This window comes from Peromyscus maniculatus, chromosome 4, assembly GCF_049852395.1.
Source record: "Peromyscus maniculatus bairdii isolate BWxNUB_F1_BW_parent chromosome 4, HU_Pman_BW_mat_3.1, whole genome shotgun sequence".
Lineage (NCBI taxonomy): Eukaryota > Metazoa > Chordata > Mammalia > Rodentia > Cricetidae > Peromyscus > Peromyscus maniculatus.
Genome location: NC_134855.1, coordinates 81649047 through 81675443, shown reverse-complemented (window position 1 = coordinate 81675443; position 26397 = coordinate 81649047). Strand labels below are relative to the sequence as shown.

Below are 26397 nucleotides of genomic sequence, written 5' to 3'. Positions count from 1 at the left end.
AATGACTTAACCCCTTCCGTGTGTCAAAGAGATGGGAACGCGGGCGAACTGCGGCCTGTGCCGCCATCTTCTCTCTCTTCCAGGCATGCCCTCCACAACTCCCTGACCCCCTCTCTTGCAGGAAGCCTCCTCACTGAAGGAATGGTTCAGGCAAGGATGTTGCTGATAAGCCCACGAGTGTCCTCATCCGAATGTGCAGTGCTCGCCGTCCTTGGAGTGCCCGCCGAGAAGGCTGGACTGCCGCCAGCCTTAGCCTCGCCTTGTTCTGCCCTTGCCTCTCACTGTCTTGCCCTGAAATGAAGCCCTTTCATCCTTTTCTCTTGGCTCCCCTTTCATGTGGTGCTGTGGTCCTCCTGACAGTGTATGTGCATCCTATGAGAGTCCTGCATTCCCTTAGGAAATGGTGCTTGTGTGTGCAGGCACAGGTTTGAGTGCTGGGAATCTGAACTCAGTCCTCATGATTGTTCAGCAAGCACTTTGCTGACTGAATTGTCTCCCAATTCCCCCCCCCCCCTACTAAGCATTTAAAGGTAAATCCATCTTCTTTACTAATGCAGGAGCAGAAACATCCCTAGGTCCAACAGTCAGGGTACTGGCATGGCCAGAAAGTCAATGTTTAAGAATATCCAAGGTTCTACCTGAGACAAGACATTATTCTGGCAGAAATTCTCCCTTACAAGTTACTGATCTGAATCCTGGCCTCCAGAACTAGCTGAGACTACCTTTGGGCGCCTGTTGTAACAAATTGGGATCACACAGAGGCAACCCTCCACTAGAAAAGGACTCAACCCTCATTAACGGCACTAGGTCCTTCCAGATGCCCCTCTGCAAATGGAAGACATTGAAAGACCACAGAAACTAAACATTGCTAAGTCACAATCACACTGCGGTGACCCAAGCATCAGCCCAAGAAAGGCCCAAGACTGACTCTTCCTAAGAAAGAGTGTGTGGCCTTGAGCAAGTTGGAAAATTGCCACCAAATTTCTCTATTCGACAAACGGCAGGAAATTACAAATGACCTCAAATAATGTCTTTACCATTTGCTGTGGACTTTAAAGTGTAATACACACTATCTATGCTAGAAAAAAGACAGTTTGCCGGGGGTGGGAAGATGGCACAGCTAAGTACTTGCCAGGGACCCAAGTTCAGATCCCCAGCACCCACGTAAAACAGCCAGGCATGGTGGTACACACTGGTAATCCCAGCACCGGGGAAGCTGAGACAGGAGGATCCCCGGGGCTAGCTGGCTGAACGGTTTAGAGAACCACTGATGAGTTCTAGGATCAGTGAGAGGCCATTTCAGAAGACACCCAACATGATGGTCCTATGACCTCCACGTGTACACACACACACACACACACACACACACACACACACACACACACACGAGACAGAGAGAGAGAGAGAGAGAGCCGGGGGCGGGGGGTGGGGGGACTCTAAATGAAAGTTATCCTGTACACCCTCTTGCAAAGAGAAGAAACCCAAGTTTCCTATCATGGAACTCTGCAATCTGAATAGGAGCCCTAAGACAGATTGAGCTCCTTTGTAAGTGAGGAAAGAGGTGGGACAGGAAGTAGCCAGCACAGCATTTGCTTCTAAAATTTCTCACTAGGTCATTCAATTTAAAACTTTTATAAATCAAAAGAGAAAAAATAAAAAGAAAACTCAGTGTAAAAGAAAAGATTACAAATCACACACAAACACACACACACACACAATGGAGAATATATTAATATTAATATATACTATATATAAAAAGAACTGTTACAACCCCCCAAACAAACAAAACAAAAACCAACAACAACAACAACAACAAAAAAAACAACTAAAGGAACCAAAAGATATGAACAGACATTTTCCCAAGGAAGATATGCCCAAGCTCAGTGGGGCAATGCTTGGTACCAATAATCACCAGAAACTAGGCCCCAAATGGAAATGTGACAGCAGTTTACATACAATAGGGTGGATGCTATTTAAAAAAATGGTAATAACAATCATCGGTGATGATGTGGAGAAACAGGAACCTTCATGCCCTGCTCACATAAAGTCAACACAAACACATTTGATGTTCCTCAAATCATCCCACAAAGAGTTACCATACCACCTAGAAATTCCACTTAAGTATGTACCAAGCGAACTGAAAATACTTCACCAAAAAGAATCCACATGAAATGTTTATAGCAGTATTGTTTGTAATAGCCCCCAATGTAAAATCCTAAATATCTGTCACTTGATGAGTGAATGAACAAAATGTGGCACATCACACGTCATAGTCTTCAGGAATGGCTCTCTCAGAGGAGAGGCTATAAACAGATGATCCCGGCAAACACCATGCCAAAATCACTAGCACAATGCCACTCATATGCAAAGTCCAAAAGAGGCAAATCCAGAGAGACAGGACACAGATTAATGGCTGCCAGAAGGTGAAGCTGCTAAAAGGTATGGGGTTTCTTTGGGGGAAGTGATGGAAATATTCTGTAATTTGATGTGCTGGTTACACATTGTAAAAATGCTAAAACTCACTGAACCGTTTACACTTTAAAATGATTGAAATGGAAACCTAGAGAGATGGCATGACAGTTAAGAGAACATACTACTCTTGCAGAAGACCTGACTTGGATCCCCAGCCCTTTAAATCCAGCTCCAGGGGATCTGACGCCCTCTACTGGCCTCCACTGTCACTGCACTCACATGCTCATACCCACACACATACATATACATTAATTAAAAATAAAAACCTCTGAATGGCTGAAATACTGAGTTTGTTGTTGTGTAAATTTACCTCCATTTTAAAAAAGGCTACCAACTTATATGGCTGGAGTTCAATCTTACTGGAGAACCCTGAGAGCCTCTACAAACTGTGTATCTCCAAGTTACCTCAGTGAAAAGGGGAGGAAGTTGGGGGTGCTCAGACACCAGTCCCACCATCCCATAGCTGAAGGCTGCTCTCAGGAAGGGTAAGAACTTCTGGTCTGCCTATAAAAGTAGTTATGTGAGCCAAAGAAAGATATGAAGCTGGTGCTGTGTCCCCACATACCTCCAAGGGACACAGGCCAGGAGGCTCAGGCTGTACACTGACATTTTTGCAACCATCTCTCATGGTGAGAGTAAATGAGAAACTGAGTAAGGTGTAACACAGTGCCAGGCACAGAGAAAATGGGAGTTATTTGTATGGAAGACTCAATAAGGTTAAACAAGTTTTTTCAAAATTGTATAGCTCACTGCAAGACAAAGATAGAATTCATGCAGCTTTTTCTGTAGGACACAGTCTCTCCAATTAAATAAACCAAAAATCTACTAACCACTCTTGCAAGCATGCTGATCAGATGTCAATCAAGTTATCAAGGCATCCAGAGAATATAATAAACAACTTTACATCTCTCCTCCCCCCTACCATGCTTCGTCTGTGGGGGAGGCAGCTGCTTCTCCCGCAAAAAGGCCTTGAGGGTTGATGTTCATATCTGCTCAGGTTGCCCAGCATCTGAACATCATGTGCTTTGTTATGTAGGTGTTTATTTGAGCTTCAAATAAACACATTTGCTGACAAGTTAGACCAAAGGACCAAGATATGTGAACACCTGAGACCCCGGGAGAGGCAGAGCAACACATTCCTCACCCACATGTCCAGCCTTCTGTTCTCCTTTGAAGAGGCCAGTATCCGGGCATCTCCACCAAAGAGGTGTACAGCAAAGAAATGCTCTACTCCAAAACCCAAGCAAGGGCATACAGCAAGAGCAAAGTGAGCCTCATGCCTACCTGATCAGGTAGTGGTTGATGATAGTGTCGAAGTAGCTGTAGTACACAGCATTGTTCACGTGGCCATACTGGTCATTGTCCTGCCACCTGGTCTGGATGGGCAAGAAGTACCCATAGGCCTCCAGCTGCCGATGGTGAGCCTCAGCTCTCTGGCTGGTTGATGACGTAGATAAGGAATGGGTGACATTTCTAGGAAGTAGCCTCCACGCCCAAGGAATCATAGTGATTGCTGCTTCAGAATTCCTTCAAGGAAAAAAGCAACCATGAATACGAATGTCTGTGAGAAATCTCAGCTTAGTTTTAAGCAGTTGCATATAATTTTGAACACTGGTTTCAGAAGGATACTAGACTTCTTTCTTAGGAAATGAATGTTCCATGATAATCCGAATTCTTATCATAAACTCTAATTACTTTCTTAAAGGACTCTTAGGGCCGATAGGATGGCTCAGTGGGTAGAGGTGCTTAATGCCAAGGCTAGCAAGCAGAGTTTGATCCCCTGAAGCCCCATGGTAGAAAGAGAGCACGAAAATGGATTTCTCCCAAAGTTGTACTCTGGCATCCACACATGCAGTATGGCACACACACAAATAAATGAAAAAATTTTTTAAGATAAAGGGCTCTTTACTGAAAGTGTTTTGTCACATCATGCAGAAACAGGCAAAGCCTTTATGTGAATTTTAAAAGAAGGGGTTTTTAATCGTGTTTATATTAAATTCTTTTGTTCTACAAGGTATTTTCAATAACACAAAAATCTAGTGAAATCTATAAAGTACTCAAGAGTATGAAAACACAGCTCAGGTCATCCATATAAAATAAAATGTTCACCATTGTCAAGAGAGTCTGACGACTAAGTTTTAAAAAGAAAAGCATAATAAATTTTTAAAGAAATTATATCTTACAGAAAAACATTCAATGCACTTTTTTCAAAAGGAAAAAAATGCAACAATACCCATTATTAACAAACATTTCCGTGAGTGCTATTTCAGTCTTGGAGATCTGAGTGTACATTTTGAAGTGGGACCCCACCGTATGTGTTGTTTGGAGCTCTTTCCTGAACAATAGGCCACTAATGTGTTTACATATTCATCTGCCTCTGTAGTAGCATTAAATTCCATTATATCTCATTGCATTGATGCACCAGAATTTATCACGTCCCACATTGATGCATATTTAGTGTTTTGATTCCAGTTTGGGTCATGAGATGGAAATCTTTCTAAATAAATCTTTATATGTATTCACCATTATTTCCTTAGGATAAATTCCTACAAGCAAAATTGCTGGGCCAAAGGACAAATGAATTGTTAAGGATTTTGATATAAATTAATACCCTCTGGAAAGACGGTACCAATTTGTCCCCTCCCTAGCAATGCATGAGCAAGCCAATTTCCCTGTCAATTGTAAAATGCTTTGTCAATTTGACTGTGTTCTCTCATTTCCATATAAATTTAATGAAATGTGCTAAGTGGAAAGATGACTGCTACTGCTAGCAATGATGGAATAACCCAGATCGGAATAACCTTCTGTGGATGTGAGAAGATGTCACAGAACAGCTGCTGGCAGCGATTAGGAAAACGATCAAGGTAGGCTTTACAGACCACAGCCTAGGGGCAGGGTAACACATCCCAGGGAGACACTCATTAGCCACTGATGAGTCTATCGGGATCTAACAAAAACCGAAGACATAACAGCAAGCTAGAAACGTGTGGAGTTCCTGAGCTTGTTTGTTCATTCCGAGAGACAGAACCCTGAACCTTAACCGTACTCTGCAAACACTCCACCACTGAGCCCTGGCCCAGATTTATTTGTCACGTTCTTGCTATGCTAGAAGAAACAAACATGGAAGAGCCAGAGACATCCAGAAGGAGGTCAAGCTTCAGAGAGAGGAGACTGAGCCCCGCTTCTATTAAGGCATGAGCTCACTGAGTGAGACGGAGAAAAAGCCCAGCGGGAAGCCCAGTGGTCACGAGACTGAAGCTTTCAGAAGAAACTAAGTCTACAGGGCTGATGGTGCAAACATCAGCTCTCAAGGTTTCCGAGGAGGAGGACAAAAGCCAGTGGGTACAAAGACACGGTATTCAGACGGCATGAGGAACTTTTACAACCTCCACAATAAAAAGATTTTTAAAAACTCAATTGAAAAGCCCACAAGGGCTAGAATGTAGCTCAGTTGGAAGAGTGCCCAGCATATACAAAGCCCTGGGTTCCACGATCAGGATGACATAAAACCAGGCACGGTGGGCATCCTCTTACCAAGAGATCGAGGCAGGAGGATCAGAAGTTCAAAGTCATCCTCAGCTACATGTTGAATTGACTAAACTATGGAACATTCACACAATGAACAGTACATATCTATAAATTGACCCAAAGATGTACGGAATATCAAAAACTTAAAAAGACTAACTGCCAAGAAACCAAATAATCCAATTAATAAACAGGACAATGAGATGAACAGATAATTCTCAAAAGGCAAAATACAAATGGCCAATAAACACATGAAAAAAATTATTCAACATCCTTAGGCATTAGTGAATTGTAAATTAAAGCCACACCCAGATTCTCTCTCTCTCTCTCTCTCTCTCTCTCTCTCTCTCTCTCTCTCTCTCTCTCTCTCTCTCTCTCTCTCTCCAGTCAGAACGGCTACCATTAAGAAAGTAACAACAAATGTTGGGGACTATGTAGAGATAAGAGAATCCTATACAACACTGGGAAGAATGTGAATTAGTAATTAGTTCACACATTGTGGAAATAAATGTGGAGGGGGAATAAAACAGCTATACCACTCCTGAGAATCTGCCCAAAGAATTCTGATCAACAGACCATGGAGATACTTCACATCAGTGTTTATTACAGCCCTGTTCACAATAGACAAGCCGCAGAATCAGCCTGGATGTCTGTGAAAGGATGACTAGATAAAAAAATGTGTCATATTCAACCATAAAGAAGGATGCAATCACATCTATTGCAGGAAAATGAATGCAACTGGAGATTATCAAGCTAAGAGAAATAAGCCAAATTCAGAAAGACAAATACTGCATGTTTTCTCTTGGAATCACTCATTTTATGTAGCTATATAAAATATGCATATAGTACATGAAAATAAAAGTGAGACTGGGGAAATGAAAGGTAATAATGGGGGGAGAATGTCAAAGTATATGATATTCATGTATAAAAATGTCCCGATGAAAACCATCAGCATATACAAAGAAAAGACGCCAATGTGAGAAAGGTGTGGTATTGATGATTTCTAGAACCTATTTATTCCCAACTCTGAAAATGAATGTGTGAAAGAGCATCTATAAAACTCTCTCCTTTCATATTTAAAAGGAGCCACAGGGCAACAAGATGCAAACGCATTTCTTTACTTACTTATACTTACAAACAGAAACTCAGGGAGGCGCATTAACACAGTGGTGGCAGGGGAAAGGAGGCAATATACGTTTCTGCTGGCATTTGAGGATCATTTTGGTCTGGGGATGATGATGACATTAACAATAGAGGAGGATGTAAAAGCCAAAATGAAATATAGACAGAAACAAACGGACTCAATGATTTTTTCAAATAAAAAAAGTCACACAAAGCAAACACTTTTGACTAAACACTCTGTCTAGAGACAAAAAGATCAGCTAACAAACATTGAACATTAAAGTTTTTAATTTTTATAGCAACAGAGCTAATAATTCTGAATCAGCTGCTTATGAATCTAAACTTAAATGAGTAGAAGCAGTGAGAATAGTGTGAACCAGATTTCTCCCCTAGAAAGGACTTTAAAATACTGTACAGAGGAGGCTGGGGAAATGGCTTGGTGGCTAAGAGCATTCACTGCTCTTTAGAGGACTAAGTTCAGTTCCCAGCACCCACACTGGGCAGTCCACGACTGCCTGGGACTCCGGCTCCATGGGTTTGTCTGACATCGACTTCTGGCCTCCACAGACTCCTGTACATACCACGTGGCACATGTTCACATAAAACCACACACTGATACACAAATAAAAACAAATCCTTTTTAAAAAAAATAAGGACATAAAAATTACTGTGCAGAAAAAAGGAAGACTAAAATTAGCTTTGTAGCACTAGATTGAATCTGTGAGTATGGGGGTGGATTTTAAAGATAGTCTCATCAATCCTAGATGTACTGAGTACAGACACAGGGGCTGTCCAGCAGCACCTTGTGTCCAAATTTTAATTTCTAAGTACCATTATCCCCCACCCACTAAGAACCAGAGGCTTTGAAGAAGTGACAGATCCCAGCATTAGAGAAGAGAAAGTAAAAGATGATCACAGAATACTGTTAATGCCAAACCGTTCAGAAGTTCAAAGACTGCTGTGGGGGCCCCCAAGGGCTCAGTCTGGACCACACAAACATCAAGTACAAAGTAAAAGACCTTCAAAGCAATAACAAGAAGACTTATCCAATGAGAACAGAGGACAAGACACAAGAACGGCATCTTTCGAGGGTGTAGATGGTTGCAAAGGGAGCACCCTACCTACACCCAGGAAGACACTTCTCAAAAGGCAAACAAAGTAGTGACTTAAAAACAGCATCACCTTCCTTAGTGTACTGAAACTGGCCCCAGAATGTCTAAAACCGAACTCATCAGACACACAGGAGTAAATCTAACAGCACATGCGTGTCCTACTTTGCTCTTCTCTATTGGGCTGACGAAATACTGACCAGAAAATACTTGGGGAGCAGGGAGGCTTATTTAGCTTACTTCCAGGTCACAATCCATTACCGAGTGGAGTCACAGAAAGAAGGCCAAGTTTCTGTCAAGGAACGTACAAGGATCTAAACTTCAGAGGAGTGCTGCTTACTGGCTTTGTTCCCTCGGACTTACTCAGCTAGCTTTCTTACACATCCCAGAGCCCTTGTGTCAGGGTGGTATCACTCACAGTGGATTGGGCTCTCACGTCAATCATCATTCAAGATGATTCTCCATAAACATGCTCATAGGCCACTATAACCGGACTCAAACTTGTGGTGTGGATTAAAAAAAAAAATAACCTGTCATCCAAGATACATTTAAAATGAGAAAGTTCTGGGGCGGGAGAGATGGCTCAGTGGTTAAGAGCACCTGCTTCTTGCAGAAGACCAGAGTTTTGTTCTTGGCACCCACATTGAGTGGCTCACAACGTCCTGCAACTCCAGGTCTATGGGATCCAACACCAACTCTGATCTCAAGCACCTCTACCCATGTACACATACACATACATCCAAATAAAAATAAAACGACTTTTTCTTTTTGGTGGTGGTGCTTTGTTTTTCGAGACAGAGTTTCTCTGTGTAACACTCCTGGCTGTCTTGGAACTTGCTTTGTAAACCAGACTGGCTTTGAATTCACAGAGATCCATCTGCCTCTGCCTCCTGAGTTCTGGGATTAAAGGTGTGCACCACCATGCCCGCTGAGAAGGTTCTTCAAAGTCTGCAATTTTGCTATGACTTTTCATAAGAAATCAGACTTCATCATTACATCTTTTGTTAAAACATCAGCTAATGCAATCTGCAAAAACACTCAAACAATTTCCACAGAAAAGAAGGAAGATCCTGAGTGTTCTGGGTGGAATTCTGACTGATGGCTGTGGGAAACTGAAGAGGAGTCATTCTTTGAATGCAGTCAGATAGGTATGTATTATCAAGTCACAAGGAACAGTGGAATAGAGCAGTGACAACCATTGACACCAGCTTCACAGCTATTCATGTGCCGCAGATAATTCTAACGCCATTCCAAACCCTTTGGGAATGTGCCTTTAAGACACTTGACCACACAGAAAGTTATCACTGATGGGCACTTTGCTGAAGTCTAGGTGTATGGGGGGGGGGGGCAGGTTGACGGCAGGAAGAGGGGAGGCAGATCCCACCTTGCAGAGACATTCTTGGGCAGCTGTGAAGATATGAGCTATTTTACCCAATTTCTTCCAAGCTGAAACATAATAGTACATTAAAAGTCTGTTTTGATGTTACTTAATCTAATGAAAAAAATGTTCATCATTTTGATAAGTGCTCATTAGCCATTTTTTTCTGACATAAACAGACAAGAAAGATGTTCTCTTGCTGCATTTAAAAGCCAGCTCAGCTAATTACAGTGCAGTGACTCAAAGAACAGAATCAGCGAGCTGAAGTTTCTCACTTGAATTGTCTTTATAGTTGAATTAAAAATCTAACCGAAAAATTAAAAGGGCCCCGCCAGTGTGTTTTCCACTTAGATGGAACCGGAACTGTTAAATAAACAGAGGCCACACTCAGCTCACAATAGTTTTCAATGCCAACAGCTCTCTGGATTTGCTAATGGAGGGGGAAGTGTGGATCATGGGGGTGAAGAGGTGCTCTCCTTTTGGGAAGCAATAATGAGTGTCCATATACAAGGTATCCATGTCACCCAGTCCCTTGTGAAGACAGAAACCAAGATATAGGGGAGGTCTGGGCCAGGTGGGAGCCAGATTAGGACCAGAGAAAACTGAGAGGCCAATGGTTCCTGTTAGAGTGCGTCTTAGTTAGCCAGGCTAAAGGCCTGGTGCTTTTAGGACTATCAGGTGGTTTGGGCTTTTGGTTTACAGTGTCAGTCTACTATGTCAGTATCCTGAAGGAGCCTGAAATAACTAATGCCATGTCCCCAAAATGTCTGATTTCAACTTTGGGAAAAAAAAACTTTAACAAGCATAGTCTGAACTTTTAGCTATCCTAAATGGGATTATGACTCAAAGGATTAATCATTTCATTGATTTCTTTTATAAATTCATTTTGAGAATTATTTCTTTTGAGATTATAATATGAATACATCATTTCCACCTTTCCATTTCTCCCTCCAAACCCTCCCACTTACCGCTCTGCACTCTTCCTTAGGGAAGACGATTTCTTCAGCTCTCAGTATTCCTTAGTTACCTGTAGCTCTCTGTTAGAATCGAGGCCTCCAGAGCTTGCCCTCACCCCTCAGCATCCAGATTAGCCTGCCTACCATTGTCCTTGTTCAGTTCATGTTCAGGCAGCCATGTTGGTGAGACTTTATGGGTGTAGCTTCTGACAGTCCTAGGAGACACAGTCTCACAGCAAACTCCCTGTTCCTCTGGCTCTTAAATCTCTCTGCCCATATATTTTTATTATAAAAATGTATTTACTTGAAACCAGAACTTTAGAAAATTATTCTGGATCTTTGGTGCACAAATTATGCTCATTGTGACCCAAATTCCCATCACAGAGGAGCAAAGATAATTAATTAAACATAACCCACTTTCCTGCTTTCCCCGAGAAGCCAGTATTTAAATGAGTACATGGAGTTTTATTAAGGTTCATTTGAATGAACAGCAAAATAACAAGACAGACGTCTGCTACTGAGTTCACTCAGTGGGTGCTGCCTGAGTGAACTCGCAGATGATGTCAACGGTCCTTAGACACTGTGATGTTTAATCTTCATTGTCTAACTTAGAATCACACAAGAGATTGGTACCACATATATCTGGATATGTCTGGAAGGATGTTCCCAGAAAAGATCAACCCCAGAGGAAGACCCATTCTAGGTGTGAGCAACACCATCCCATGGGTTGAGATCCCACATATACTAAAAAGGAAGATCCAAGAAAGCAGCATCCTGAACGCTGCCATCCCTTTTTCTCTGCTTCCTAGTCGGACATGATATGAACTGCTTTGCTCTACCACACCCTACCCAGCATGATGGACCGACACTCTCAAAACCATGAACCCAATACATCCCTCCCCATGTAAGGTGTTTTTGTCAAGCATTTCATCTAGTACAGGCACTAAAGAAAAACATCTTCGTGTGTCTTCTGGTAACTCAAACTGCCCTTAGCATTATTGAAAAGGAAAATGGTTGTCTTTCATTAACCAAGACGTAAGCATAGCACAGCTACACCCTGAAGCAACAGGCAAAGCTTTAAGGTTAAGAACCTAAACACAATATATTTACTTTATGTTTATGTATGTGTGCCTATGTATATGCACTCTGTGTGTGTGTGTGTGTGTGTGTGTGTGTGTGTGTGTGTGTGTATGTGTGTGTGTGTGTGTGTACACACATCAAATCCCCTGGTACTGGAGTTACAGATGATTGTGAGCCACTGGATATGGGTGTGGGAACTGAGCCAGGATTTATGCAAGAGCAGCAAGTGCTCTTACCCATCTCTCCAGACCTGACTTTAAGAACTTAGGATGCAGAAGTATCAGAAGTTCAGATCCTCCTCTTCTCCAAGGGAACAGGGATGAGAGTCTTCACTTCTTCAAACCTTGTAAATGAGTGAGCCATGGGGGCAATAACGCTGGCTCTGCTGTTGTGAATGCACTGTGAGAGGGCACGTGGAAGGCACAACTCCTGGCACATTACCAGGACTCAAAACCAGAGTCGACATTAATGAACCACCAGACACACAGGCACTTTTGAGGACCTTTCTGCTTTTTCCATTTCATTTCTGTGCCATTTGAACACGGAGAAATGAGTGGATGTTGGGCAGGCAGAAAGCACGATCGACCCTGAGAGCATTCTGAAGTTCAGCTAAATTCTACAAACTGCATTAAGATACAGTGCTCGTGTTAGAGTCCATCATTGCTCACGTGGCTCCACGTCCATATTTAAAAGTCTTCCAGATAAATTCAAAGTATTGGGGCCGACTTCTTGACCAATCTGCTGATGGATTTCATCACTCTTTTGCCCCCACGGTGTAGCAGACAAAGAAGTTGTGAGGGAAGTAGAGAAAGCTCCTTCTGCTCTGCGGCTCACTTGCTGGTGGCTTCTACTGTGCTTGGGTCTCAGTCTACGGATTTTTGTTTTTAAGCATCATTTTAAAGGCATTTGTCTTGTATTTAGGAGTGGGTAACATATAATGTGTAAATCTCATTCCTGGGGCCATGTTCAATTTAAAGCACTACTATCTAGGGTAGAATTCCCTTCTGATAGACATCCAGATTTCTCTGTGATGGTGTCAGCATTAAGCTGTATGTTATAGCCACTAATACGTAATTTGCGAGTATTTTTAAATTATAGATTTATTTTTAATCATGTCTGTGTGTGTGTGAATGAGAGAGAGGGAGGGAGGGAGGGAGGGAGGGAGGGAGGGAGGGAGGGAGGGAGAGAGAGAGAGAGAGAGAGAGAGAGAGAGATATTATGTATATTTGAATGCAGGTGCCTACAGAGGGCAGATGGACCAGATCCCCTGGAGCCAAAGTTACAGGAGGGTGTGAGCTGCTTGATGTGAGTGGTGGGAATCAACCTGGATTCTCTGAAAAAGCAGTATGCACTCTTAACTGCTCGTCGATCTCTTCAGCCCACTTTGCCAGTTTTGAATTAGCTGGTTGGGACTGCAAGCATTTTCTTCTTGCCTCCCAAGTTTTCATCACCAGATTATTGAGAATGGTTCTTTGATACATTCCACACTTTGAAAATCACCAATTATTAATGACAAATAAAGAAAACCACTATTGAAAATGGAAGGGCACTGAAGTGAATTATTCTGTGACTCCGAGGACTGTGAAACTATTCTTCTTTCCTTTTTCCTCCCTAACCCCCCACGCCCCTCCCCCCAAAAATCATGCAATTCCTGCTGGACCCTGTAGGAGTACACAATGAGAAAAATAAGCAATTCATTTCGTTGTTCCCCTGGGGAGCACCCAGCTAAAGGAAGAAGCCTGAAATGCAAATGAGGAATTACAAGATGCTATGTGAAGAAAGCTGGTGCAGAGCGGGGGACACCCTCACCTTGGACTTGCCTTTAGTCTTCTCAGTTGACTCGAATCTGAACCTCTGTGTTTAATGGCCAGCTCTTCACAGAAAGGTACCCATCTGACTCCCTGCTCCAATGTCCCTGTAACCCTATAATCTACAAATTTCACTTACTTGCTACATTTATTTTACTTTCTATCTTCCCCAACGAGAACACCAGCCCTCTTAGGAGATGTTTGTCTGCTTGGTTCTATGCCCCAGCTCTAGGAAGGTTTTTCTGAAAGACTACATAAGCCGGTGATTCTCTCTGACTACAGGAGGTAATAGAAAGAGAGGAATGATCTGGATGCCTGAGATAAAAAAGGTGACATCATCCAGGTAGTGGTGGCATACTCCTTTAATCCCAGCACTTGGGAGGCAGAGGCAGGTGGATTTCTGTGAGCTTGAGGCCAGCCTGGGCTACAGAGTGACTTCCAGGAAAGGCTCCAAAGCTGAGAGAGAGAGAGAGAGAGAGAGAGAGAGAGAGAGAGAGAGAGAGAGAGAGAGAGAGAGAGAGAGAGAGAGATAGAGATCTGAGCTGGATCTAAGGAAAAGGTGAAGTTTGAAGGGGACAAGGTTGGCATGTTGTGCAGATAGATCAGTGTATCTATAAAAGTAAGAAAGAACCCAAGGGCATAGAAAAGGATGAACAGTTCACACTCTTGGAGACTTAGAGTCTTAGACCACAGGGGACCTGAAAGTAGTAAAAGTGTCTAAGGAATGGGGAGAGGATGCTGGCATGCTGGCACATACCTACAGTCCCAGCACTTGGGAAGCTGGCATAGAATTGCAAGTTTTATCCCATTATAGGATCCATTAAAAAAAACAAAACAAAACAAAACAAAACAAAAACTCTTACCAGGCGGTGGTGGCATACACCTTTAATCCCAGCACTCAGGAGGCAGAGCCGGGCTGATCTCTGTAAGTTCAAAGCCATCCTGGTCTACAGAGTGAGATTCAGGACAGGCACCAAAACTACACAGAGAAACCCTGTCCCGAAAAACCAAAAAAACAAACAAACAAACAAACAAACAAAACTACATTTTTGTAGTAGAAAGGCTATAATTGTTTGCATTTTGTTTGCCTCTTAAACTTTATAATGAGATACACATAACAAATAACGAATTCTCCGACAGAAATAAAACAGGATAATGACCTATCTGCATTTTACTTTTAAATCCTTATATTATGAAAATAAAGAAATAATAATCAAAATAAAAAAATAAACGTTGATAAAAGCTTGAGTACTACAGAGGAGAATTAAGTGGATTGGGTTATCTTTAGCAAAGTTTAGTGCACATAGTGCTGATTTCAGTACACAGGAGACTGAAGCAAGATCACAGAGAGCTCAGGGCTAGCCAGGGCTACATAGGAAGAATTCATCTCAAAATACAAAGACGAAAGAAAATGTTATCATGACATTCAGGAATGATATTACTTGCTTTGTTACAGGACCATTATTAGCCTAGCTGAGGTCTCACTCATCCTATGAAACTTCTTTCCACCTTTTTGTGTTAATAACTGTGGGGTCATAGGTGTGATCGTTTAGTATCTGTCTCCATCTCCAGACAGAGGCTTTCTGAGAACAGGAACCCAGGATTACTTTTATATTAAGGCATTCTTTGATCCCAGCAGGCAATCAAAAGATACGTGAAGAGTGAATGATTATTGATGGGTATTAGAATAAAGCTGTGACCTCAAGATACGTTGTAGACGGTAAATATATCTGAAATTAAAATCAATTTAAATAAGCAAGTTGAAGGAATGGAACTCTAGAGAACTGAATGAAAACATGGGGTTCAGTTCAAAGCAGGAACAAGGACACAGTTGTGAGCCCCAAAACAGTTACAGCTATGATGCGAGTCAGGAAGCCGCCCTTACCTGGGAACAACAGCTCTGAGCCACAGGGGTTTACAGGAAAGGTGAAACAACGTCCTGGCCAAAGGCAGACATTCACCTGCTGGCTGTTCCTTAAGGTTATCTCAGGTTTTTATCTTTCTAGACAGAAGGCACAAGAGACCCCTTCATTGAAAAGCCTGATGAGGGGAGGGGAGGGCCAGCCAAGAACCACCCTCCTTTTCTCGCACCTTGATGTGAGGTGCACAGAAACAGGCCCTTTTCCATGGTACTACAACATTCATCACTTGCTTTTAGCTTCCCAACATTTTCAGGATGCTCAGCCCTCCACATGCTCATTGTCCTGTCCTATACGTTATAAAGAACTAGACCGCTGGGTACCAGGATGAAATTTTTCAGACATTTTCTAAGCAGTTGTCTGGAATCTCAGGACAAGAAACAGACATTTTTTTAAGCAGTTGTCTAGAATTTCAGGACAAACAATAGCAGACGGGATTGCTGATGCCTTCCATGGAATGGTTCCTCGTTCCTGATGGCAAGGCATCAAGCGTACTGCTCCTGCATCTAGGATTGCACTTATCATATTGTCTTTTCATGATTTTCTTAGGATGTCCATGACTCCAAACAAGAATGAATACCCTAAAATTTAAAAAAATAAAAAAGGGGGATATGTTGGAACATAGTCAAAAGAATGATGCGTGGTGAACAATGCCTTGGGGAACTGTGAGAGAGGTCCAGGAAAAAAGGCAGAGGGGGCCTCTTTTATCTCGGGTGCTTTTATTCCCTGGATTGTTCTTGGACGTGATTTTGTGGCTCCTGTGACAAACATTTACATTCAATTTATAACATGTTTATTCTTGTTGGATGTCAGAGCACAGCTATAGAACCCAATCTGGCAAAGGCTATGCTGAGTGCTGTCCTCAGTGTACCTGGATCTGGACATGGCCTTCTGCCTTGCTTTCATGCTTTCCCTGATATAATCTATAGTACGTGTCAAGCAATTGTGTTTAAATTGGTCTGTCCTGAGAAAATTCTGGGAAAGGGCTGCTCTGTTACTATTTAGTGTGTGCTAACTGATGTTTACTTACATGTTCTTTATTGTGATTTTCTGAACTCAAACCATCTTCCTTAGATCATTGTTTCATTTGTGTATAAAAGTCCACTGAAACGGAAGTAAGGTTGTCTACAGCATTAGACTGTAGTCCGCCCCATTCCTTCAGGTCCTCAGATCCCAGGTCCAGCAGACAAGATCTGCTCACGTCAGCTGAAAAGTCAACAGTGGCCAGGCAGTATTGGAGATGGGCAGCCAGCACTGCCCTGTGTCCTAGGCCTACCCAGCTCACCTCCTGTATTCTGTGAAAACAAAGCAAGGGTTCCCAGGAGTCTGGGGACAACCGAGCTTCTGGGTTCTGCTCCAGCTGGGGGTCTGTCTTTCCCCTGTTCTTCCTGCTGTGGTTGGATACATAGTCCAACACAGTGACAGAAAAGGAAGTCATTTCAGTGTAAACGTTTTATAGGTGATACTCATTAAAGTTTGTCGTAGTTTACAAATACTCACAGCCAGAGAGGAGGAGTGTAAACTCCCCTCTGCTATTGACTGAATGCTTGCCATACTCCCATTGAAAATTAATGGCCATTCAAGAAGAAATAAGAACTGGGACCTTTCTTAAAGCCACATTTTAATTGGCACATAATTATACATACTTATGAGGTCCAGTGTTACACTTCAATACAGGTATGCACTGTGGAATACTTACATGGTCTGATGGCATATGTATCACTGCAAGCATTTCTTTATGTTAGAAATAATCCAGGTCCTCTCTGCTAAGTGTAATAATCATCTTTCCATCCCTGCCCACCCTGCCCAGGCTCTGCTAGCCTCTGCTCTATCCTCTATTGCTATCAGACCAACATTTCAGCTCCCATATTTAAGAATATATTTCTCTACATATTTTACTTCACTTAAAGTAATATTAAGTTCCACCTGTGTTGCTGAAAATGACAAAATTTACTTCCTTGATGGCTGAATAATATTCATAAATAAATACTAAACACACACGCATATAAAATCTCATTTTGGTCAGTGTTTTATCAACAGAAACATAACTAGAGTAATGTCTCTATATAATGAATCTATATATAATTAATGCATTCACCTATATGAATATACACTTACACATATTATACACATGAATGAATAACACATACACAAATATATATATTCATTATCCTAGTTACATTTCTGTTGATGAAACACTGACCAAAACTAGACTGGGGAGGAAAGGTTTATTTCAACTTACACTTTATAATCTGTCTCTAAGGGAAATAAGGACAGGAACTCAAGGCAGGAACTTGGAGGCAGGAACTGAAGGACAGGTCACAGAAGAGTGCTGATTACTGGCTTGGTCCTTGTGGCTTGCTCAGACTGATTCTTATACAACCCAGGACCATGTGCCCAGGGGTGGCACCTCTCACAGAGGGTCAGGCCCTTCTGCATCAATCATTAATCAAGAAAATGCTGGGCGGGGGTGGTGGGGGTGGTGCACACCTTTAATCCCAGCACTCGGGAGGCAGAGCCAGGCAGATCTCTTTGAGTTGGAGGCCAGCCTGGTCTACAGAACGAGATCCAGGACATACATGGAGAAAGCCCGTCTCAGGAAAAAAAAAAAAAAAAAAAAAAAAAAAAGACTATGCCCCACAGACTTGCTAAAGGCCAGATTTAGGCTTTTCCCCAACTGAAGTCCCCTCTTCCAAGATGACTCTGGCTTGTGTCGAGGTATCTCTTCAACGCGTGAATTCCAGTTCCTATGGGCACACACCTGGCAGTGGGCTTCCTGCATGACATGGCAGCGATACTTGTACTTTCTGAGGAGCCTTCATGCCGCTCTCTATAGCAGCGGCACTATTTATATTCAAGAAATGGGGCCTTCAACCTCACGTTTTCAGACTCATAACTGGTCAAAGTGCAGAGAACACGTGACTCTTCAGCACTCAACCCTAAATGAGACCTCTCTATCACCCCTGTAACAGGCAGTCTCTGTCACCCCTCTAGTGGTCAATCTCCATCACCTCTGTAATGGTCAGTCTCCATCACCCCTGTAATAGTCAGTCTCTATCATCCCTGTAATGGTCAATCTCCATCACCCCTGTAATAGTTAGTCTCTATCACCCCTGTAATAGTCAGTCTCTATCACCCCTGTAATAGTCAGTCTCTATCACCCCTGTAATAGTCAGTCTCTATCACCCCTGTAACAGGCAGTCTCTGTCACCCCTGTAACAGGCAGTCTCTGTCACTCCTGAAATAGTCAATCTCTATCACCCCTGTAATGGTTAGTCTTTGTCACCCCTGTAATGGTCAATCTCTATCACCCCTGTAATGGTCAATCTCCATCACCCCTGTAATGGTCAATCTCAGTTGGCACCTGGTTGAGATCTAGAATCACCTGGAAGAAGGGTCTCTTGGCATGCCTGTGGGGAATTACCTTGGTTAGGTTAACTGAAGTAGGAAGACCAGCCCACCGTGGGTGGTACTATTCCCTGGGCTGGGATCCTGGACTGTGTCTAAAGAAGAAAACGATCTGAGAACAAGTTCATGGCTCCCTTTTTCTTGACTGTGGATGCAATATGACTAACTGCCTTAGCTCTTGTTGTTAGGACTTCACCACCATGATGGGCTGTTACTGTGATCCGAAATAAACTCTTCCTCATAAGTTGGGTCTGCCAAGCATTTTATCACAGCAACAACAACAAAGTAACTAAGGCCTCTAAGGCCAACGGGACACCACAGAAGAAGGAGCAGAAGCCTGTGCGAGCTGGAGGATGAAGAGGAGCCCTGGGAAATGCTGGTTTTCTGGGCATGCACCCTTGAACTCACAGCGGCAGTGGCCACCTGTATAAGGTTGCACAAGGCTGGGCGCACCAGCATTCTGTCACGGGCTAGAGCGGTGTTCACGAGGCCCACCAGCATTCTGTCATGGGCTAGAGCGGTGTTCACGAGGCCCACCAGCATTCTGTCATGGGCTAGAGCGGTGTTCACGAGGCCCACCCTTCACAGAAGCAGTTAAAAGGAGCAGAGGGACAGCCATGCTCCTCGGTGCGGTAAATTGCACTTGATCCAGCACACAGCCTCCCACCCGTGCTTACATAGGCAACCATATTAAATGTAACGGAACATACACAAAAGGACATGGAAGGAGGAGGAGAGCTTGTTGGAAAAGAAGGTTCAGCAGGCAGGGAAAGGGATAAGAGCAGATAATGGGGGGCAGTATGATCAAAGTACATAATACCTACATGTCATAATTAACAGTAATTGTATGAAACTGTACACAATTAAAGTAAAGCAGAGGGAAGTTCAAGAGGGCTGGGGCTCTGTGTTGGAACGTTGCCTAGCAGGCCCTAGGTCCTGGGTTCCAACCCTGCCACTACCACACATAGAAGAGGCTGGGAGCCGGTCCAGAGAACACAGTGGCCCTCAACCCACTGTGATTCCCTATCTGAATAGTTAACACTCATCTATTAGTTCTTCTTTGTTTTTTTGTTTGTTTGTTTGTTTGTTTGTTTGTTTGTTTGGGACAGGGTCTCATGTTGCCCAGGCTAGCCTCAAACTTACTTAAGCTTCTAATCCTCCTGCCTCCACTTCCCAAGTGCTAGGACTATCGTGGCCGGCTGCTAGGTATTCTTTTGATGACTCCATGTAAGGGAGAAGCAGGTTTAGTCTTTTGGTTTGAAGTTTGCTGTTTGCTTTTTCCATCTTTGAGTGTCTAGCTTCTCCAACTCGGTTTCCTGTCTCATATTTCCCATTCAGCCTATTTGCTGTAAGAAGAAACTGAAAATGCTTTGTAAACTACAGTTACTATTAAATGGAATGTGGGAATCCTTGGAATCTCTGCATTGTAAGTGGTTATCATGATTATTATAACGAGGTGGCTTTGTTGGTGTTAAATAAATCTGTTCCTGGGGGTGGGTGGGAATTGGGACCCTTAAGAGATGTTTGCTTCACAAGAATTCCATCCTAGGGGTGGGTTTCATGCCTGGTTTTTATAAGTGGGCTTCCTCTCTTTGCTTTCACATTTTTGAATCAAATTAGGAACAATGCCCGCATCGCTCTTCTGGAGAATGTAACATGTCGGGTACCATCTTGGGAAGCAGAAACCAGGCCCTTAGCAGACTCCAAACCTGGTGGTGCCTGATCTTTGAGTTCTCAACCTCCAGGACAGTGAGAAATACATTTCTTTCTTTTCTTTTCTTTTTTTTTTCTTTTTTTTTTTTTTTTTTTTTTGTCTAAGTCACCCAGGATCATCTGGTCAAGAACACAGTGGGATCAACCAGTAAAAGATGAGACCAAACCGAGGCTTAGGTACAAACGCAAAACGAAGAGAGTCCTGGAGAGGTCAAGACAATGAAGGTCAAGAGAGGGAGGGTCACAGCCACCCTGCACCTGCTCCCCACTGAGCAGGAGAGGTTAATAATGCACAACTTTGAATTTAGGTGCAAATTGCATTGTCAACCGCACTAAAACAGGGTGGGCAATTTCTGATAAGAACCCCAAGTCTTCACTTATAAGAGAAATACTTTCTACATTATGACACATGTGACTGTTAAAGTCCAACAGCCATCAGCTATGAGTGCAGGTGGAAATCTTTGCCATAAACACGCCAAGGCTGTTTCTGTTCTTTCCACCTCACTTGGAGACACACTGGGACAGTCTCAATGGGTACTGCTTTAAATTCCAAATGGTCAGTATGGCAGAGGCCTAGGAACTACAGTCCCTGGGATGATAAAGAGCATCCAATAGCACCAAAAATGGTTCCCATGGAACACAGGAAACCTAACTCTCTCCCTATCTCATCACATGTCACACAGGAAGTCCAGCCCTCTCCCCATCTCAGCCCATGGCACACAGGAAGTCCAGCCCTCTTCCCATCTCAGCCCATGGCACACAGGAAGTCCAGCCCTCTTCCCACCTCAGCCCATGGCACAGAGGAAGTCCAGTCTTCTCCCCACCTCAGCTTCCATGGCACACAGGAAGAGGAAGCCAACATTCTGCCCACCTCAGCTTCCATGGCACACAGGAAGAGGAAGCCAACATTCTGCCCATCTCAGTTTCCATGGCACACAGGAGGAGGAAGCTAACACTCTCCCCACCTCAGCTTCCATGGCACACAGGAAGAGGAAGCCAACATTCTGCCCACCTCAGCTTCCATGGCACACAGGAGGAGGAAGCCAACATTCTGCCCACCTCAGCTTCCATGGCACACAGGAGGAGGAAGCCCAGCCATCTTCCCATCTAAGCTCAGTGTCAGCAGACAGCAAAGCACTTCACATGGAGCAAATCAATGTACAGTTTTGGATACATACACATACGCATCTATATAAATACATAAGTCCATTCATAGTTTGTCTCCTCCGTAAAAGCATTCCAGGTGGCTCACAGTGGTGTATTAACAATGGCAAGGTATCACACCGGGGAGAAAGGATAAAGGAGTTAATTATTCCCTTGTTCTATCTCTTCTCTGCCTCTTGCAGAGTCATAAATGTCAGCCAGGAGGACCCCATACATGATCTGCATGAGCCTGCTTTACCTCCTACAGCCTATATATTCGGTTCCATCTTCTCTGCTCACCTCCTACAGCCTATATATTCGGTTCCATCTTCTCTGCTCACCTCCTACAGCCTATACATTCAGCTCCATCTTCTCTGCTCACCTCCTACAGCCTATACATTCAGCTCCATCTTCTCTGCTCCACCTACTCCAGCCTGTACATTCAGCTCTATCTTCTCTGGCCCAGTTATTCAATATATCCTTGACACTAACAACTATTCAGCATCAGAAACACAACAGTAATAAGAAAGGCTCCTTCCCACAAAGACTTCTTTGTCTAGGGCCCAGCATCCCTCCCACAGTGAATGAAGAATTAAAGAAACTGGCAAGTTTGACTTAGAAAGAATAAAGTTAGAGAAGTCACTGGGTAGTTTCCAAACACTTGAAAGGACCCACGTGATTGATCCCTTGATTTGTTTTGAAACTATGCTACTTTATGTCCTTGAAGAATCTGTAGCTTCCACTCAGATCTAAGTAAGTTATAAATCACAAATAAGTGTATATAGGATGACACCAGAGTAGAGAGACTTAATAAAAGCACTCTAGAGTTAGCTGTCTGGGTTTCAAATCCACGCCTGACTGTTAGATATGACTTTAGATTAGATTAGCTTCAGTTAATTAGATGGGATTTTCTGCAAGTTCTTTAACACGCCTGAGCATAAATTTCTGCATCTTTAAAATGAGAATGTTAATATGCTGTGAAAACTACATGTCATGGTGTATATAAATTACTTAAACACCAGGGCTGGCAGATAGTAAGTGCTCAAGCAGTAGCAACTAGTAGCAACTAGTGCTCAAGCAGTAGCAACTAGCAACCATGTGAGTTTGAAGAGATGCTGTACAGAAATGGAAATAGAAATACAGCGAGATGAACTGTCATGTCTTATCACCCCCCCTCTGGAAACCAGCTGTGAGATTCCTCAGTCAGTCTGAAGTTGAAGCCCATTAATACAAAGAAAACACTAATAGAAAGCATTTTTAAAACTCACAGATTGAGATTTCCGAGCCGAGGCTGCTCCGATGGCTCAGTGGGTAAAGGGGATGACCATTGAGCCCGAAGACCTGGAGTGTGGTCCCAGAGCTCACATGATAAAAGAAGAAAACCAACTTCCAAAGTTGTCCTCTGGCCTCCACACATACGCCATGGTATGCAGTCACACAGGCATGTACACACACACACACACACACACACACACACACACACACACGTAAATAAATACATGTTTAAAATAAATAGATGAATAAAGATTAATAAAAACGAAAGATTCTCAAAAGAATCTCATATAACCCTCGTTGGCCTTAAACTAACTATGTAGCTGAGGCTGGCATTGAAATCCTGGTCCTCTTTTGTCTCTCCTAAGTGCTGGGGTTACAGGTGTATGCTACCTTGTTTGGTTGATTACATTTTTAATTTCCTGACAGCAGTCAGGATACCCATGTTTCCTGGCTCTCCTTAACTTCCTGGTAATTCCCATCAAAACCAACTGTTGGCTTCACTGGAAAACAAAAACACAAACAAATAAACAAACAAACAAAATTGCAAGTTAAGTGTTTATGTCCACACCTCTAATCCAGCACTTGGGAGATAGAGACGAGGTAAATCAAAAGCTCACAAGCAGCCTGGCTACATACGAAGATCCTTCCTGGAAAACCCAAGGACTGGGGATGTAGCTGAGTGGTCAATTGCTTGCCTCACATGTGCAATGCCCTGGTTTAGACCCTCAGAACCACAAAAAAAAATAAATAAAACAAAACTGCCACAGTGTTGAGATGCACTCTGCTATTTCAAGTAGCTGAGAAACATGGTCTCATCAGGCTTGGGAAGGAGCTGAGCCAGGTAGCTTATAAAATTGCATCCTGCTAGACGACTCTACATTTGATTTTACAGCAACTAAAGAATGATAACAAGAGAACCATGCCAAGGCCTGGGGAGGTGGCTAGGTGATCACAAGTCTGGTGACCTGAGTTCAATCTCACGGCGCACACAGTGGAAGAAGAATGTCAGGTCTCCTAAGCTGTCCTCTGACATCATGATCACATGTGTCCCGGCTGCCCGCCGCCGCCCCCCGCCCCCGCCACACAAAATAAATAAATAAGATTTTTAAATGCTTGTAACCTCAGTGCTGTGGAGGGTGGAGGCAGGAGAATGTCTAGGGCTTGCTGGCAGCCAGCCTAGCTCCAAGTTCCACAAGAGAATTTGTTCCAAAGGAATAAGGTAGAGTGACAAACCAGGACACCAGATGGACTCATCTGGCCTCTGTGTGTTGTGGAATATTTGTTTACACTGTAAAGAGGTGTCTCTGCCTAAGGCTCCTTCTGATTGGTTTGAAAAGAGCTGAATGGCCAATAGCCAGGCAGGAGAGGATAGGCAGGATTTCCAGGGAGAGAGAGGAAGAGGAGGAGGAATCTAGCCATGCAATTTTGCCAGCCGACTCAGAGCAAGTCAGGTGTGCCACATTAAGAAGAGATAACTGAGCCACATGGCAGAACATAGATAAGAATTATGGGTTAATTTAAGTGTAAGTGCTAGTCAGTAATAAGCCTGAGCTAAAGGCCAAGCAGTTATAATTAATATAAGCTTCTGAATGGTTATTTTATAAGTGGGCCACAGGACTGCAGGGGCTTAACAGAATCAGAGAAACCTTCCAACTACATTGTACCTCTCAATCAGCTTGACCCCAAAAGACTAAATTAGAAGAATTGAAGGTAGTTTTCCAAAGCACTGCAAAGTAAGAGATCCCAACACATGAGAGAAAAATTTGAAGAACACTGATTAAATAACACTGATATAAAACAGAAAATCTCATAACAGGTTTTCTGTTTTATCTCAGGACCTGGTCTGTGATATGTCAGTATTTTTCATTACAAGCTGGTGGGCCTGGGTCTTAGTCTCCCTCCCAGGTCACAAGTGTATGCTCTGAGGAGCTGTGGTGTCTAACCCTGAAGATGGCTAGTGATGGTGTTCCCAAATGTGGTTCCTTTGCAAATGTTCACCCAGGAAGGGAAAGTGCAGAGAAGCCACTAGTCTGGAGAGCTGAGGAGGTTCAATCAATGAAGTGCTTGCTGTCTGTCATGAGGAGCCAAGTAAAATTCCCAGAACTCATGCAGAAAGCCGCTTTCGGTGGTGTGCCTGCAACTCCAGCTCCAGCAAGGCAGAGACGGGTGGATCCATAAGAGCTGGCCAGGCAGCCTAACCTGGTACATGAATTCCCGGCCAATGAGGGACCCTGCCTTAAAGATAAATAAATAAATAAATAAATAAATAAATAAATAAATAAATAAATAAATAAATAAATAAGGCAGAAGGCACCTGAGGGATGACATAAAGGTTGACTTGCATCTGAACACACTTGTGAGAGCATATACAAGCACACACACACACACACACACACACACACACACACACACTCACACTCACACTCACTCACTCACTCACATACAGGTTGCATCTGAGCCCTTGAAGCAAAAGTAAAGACAACATCTAAAAATGCACTTTACCTTTTTGAGCAAATTTAAAAATAAACTGAATTTTCAAAAGTACTCTCTGGTTCCCTACAGAATAGTATTAACTTTTGTTTGAGATCAGAAGCTTTTTTGGCACTTTTAGATCCACATTGTCACATTGCCTACAAAATCCACAATAAAGCATTTGAAGCTCCAGAGTCAACACAATGTGTTCAGGCAGACAGGCGAGCACTGGGAGCCAACCTGAAATATGCGCACTGTCTGTTGGGGTGTTTCCTACCGCCTCTGTTTTATTCATTTACACTAATGTGTGAACATGAAGGTTGGAAACATTCTGCTACGAATAAAACCCCCAAGATTTATATGTAATATCTGAGCTTATCCTTGGAGAAGAAGCCACACTCTGTTTTCAGACAAGAGTGAAATGCTTGCAAATTCCCTTTGAAAAACAACGTGCAATCTTCCCCTAAATTGAGATGCCAGAGCAACTAGATTGCCATTTAAATCAGAGAGCCAAATTAAGCCAGGTACATCAGGGTGTAAGGAGAAGCAGTGTAGACAGTGTGGTAAATAGCCTATGAATTCCAAATGCAGTTCGCCCTCCGCCCACTGGAGATCTTGACTTCCAACAAATTAGAGGAAGAAACTGGCAGCTTACCTGTGTTTCAAAGGTAAACAGATATTTTTTAGCAGCTTTTGAGCAGAGCTCCTTTCAGTTCCACGAAAAACTGAGGAGCAATGTCGACACTTAGGAACAATATGGCAGGGCTCCCTTTGGAGAACCACTGAATTCTGAAAGTTCACCACCTTATTAACATTCCTGTAGCTTTCAGGGAGGTGTAGGTTGCTGGATTCGGGGAGGCAGGGACAACAGCAGCTAAAATCCAATGAGATTTTGAGTTGGGTTTTGAAAGCACAGACCAACTTCAAGGAAAGACTTGGTTGATTATGTTTGTTACAGTAGAAATAGGCTAGTTATTCTCTCTCTCTCTCTCTCTCTCTCTCTCTCTCTCTCTCTCT

At 43.1% G+C, this 26397-nt stretch overlaps 1 protein-coding gene across 8 annotated transcripts in view; it reads right to left on the bottom strand.

The window, feature by feature from the left end:
- Positions 1–26397, bottom strand: part of LOC102905556 (uncharacterized) — a 206603-nt gene that overhangs the window by 88537 nt on the left and 91669 nt on the right. For 7 of the 8 annotated variants that reach the window (XM_042275850.2, XM_015994779.3, XM_042275849.2 and 4 more), the window contains one exon: positions 3757–3999. In XM_042275850.2, coding sequence (XP_042131784.1) covers positions 3757–3999 — 243 coding nt within the window. Of the gene's footprint in view, positions 1–3756; positions 4000–15335; positions 15468–26397 lie in introns of those variants that run through there. The other variant, XM_076570225.1, reaches the window with a different exon arrangement.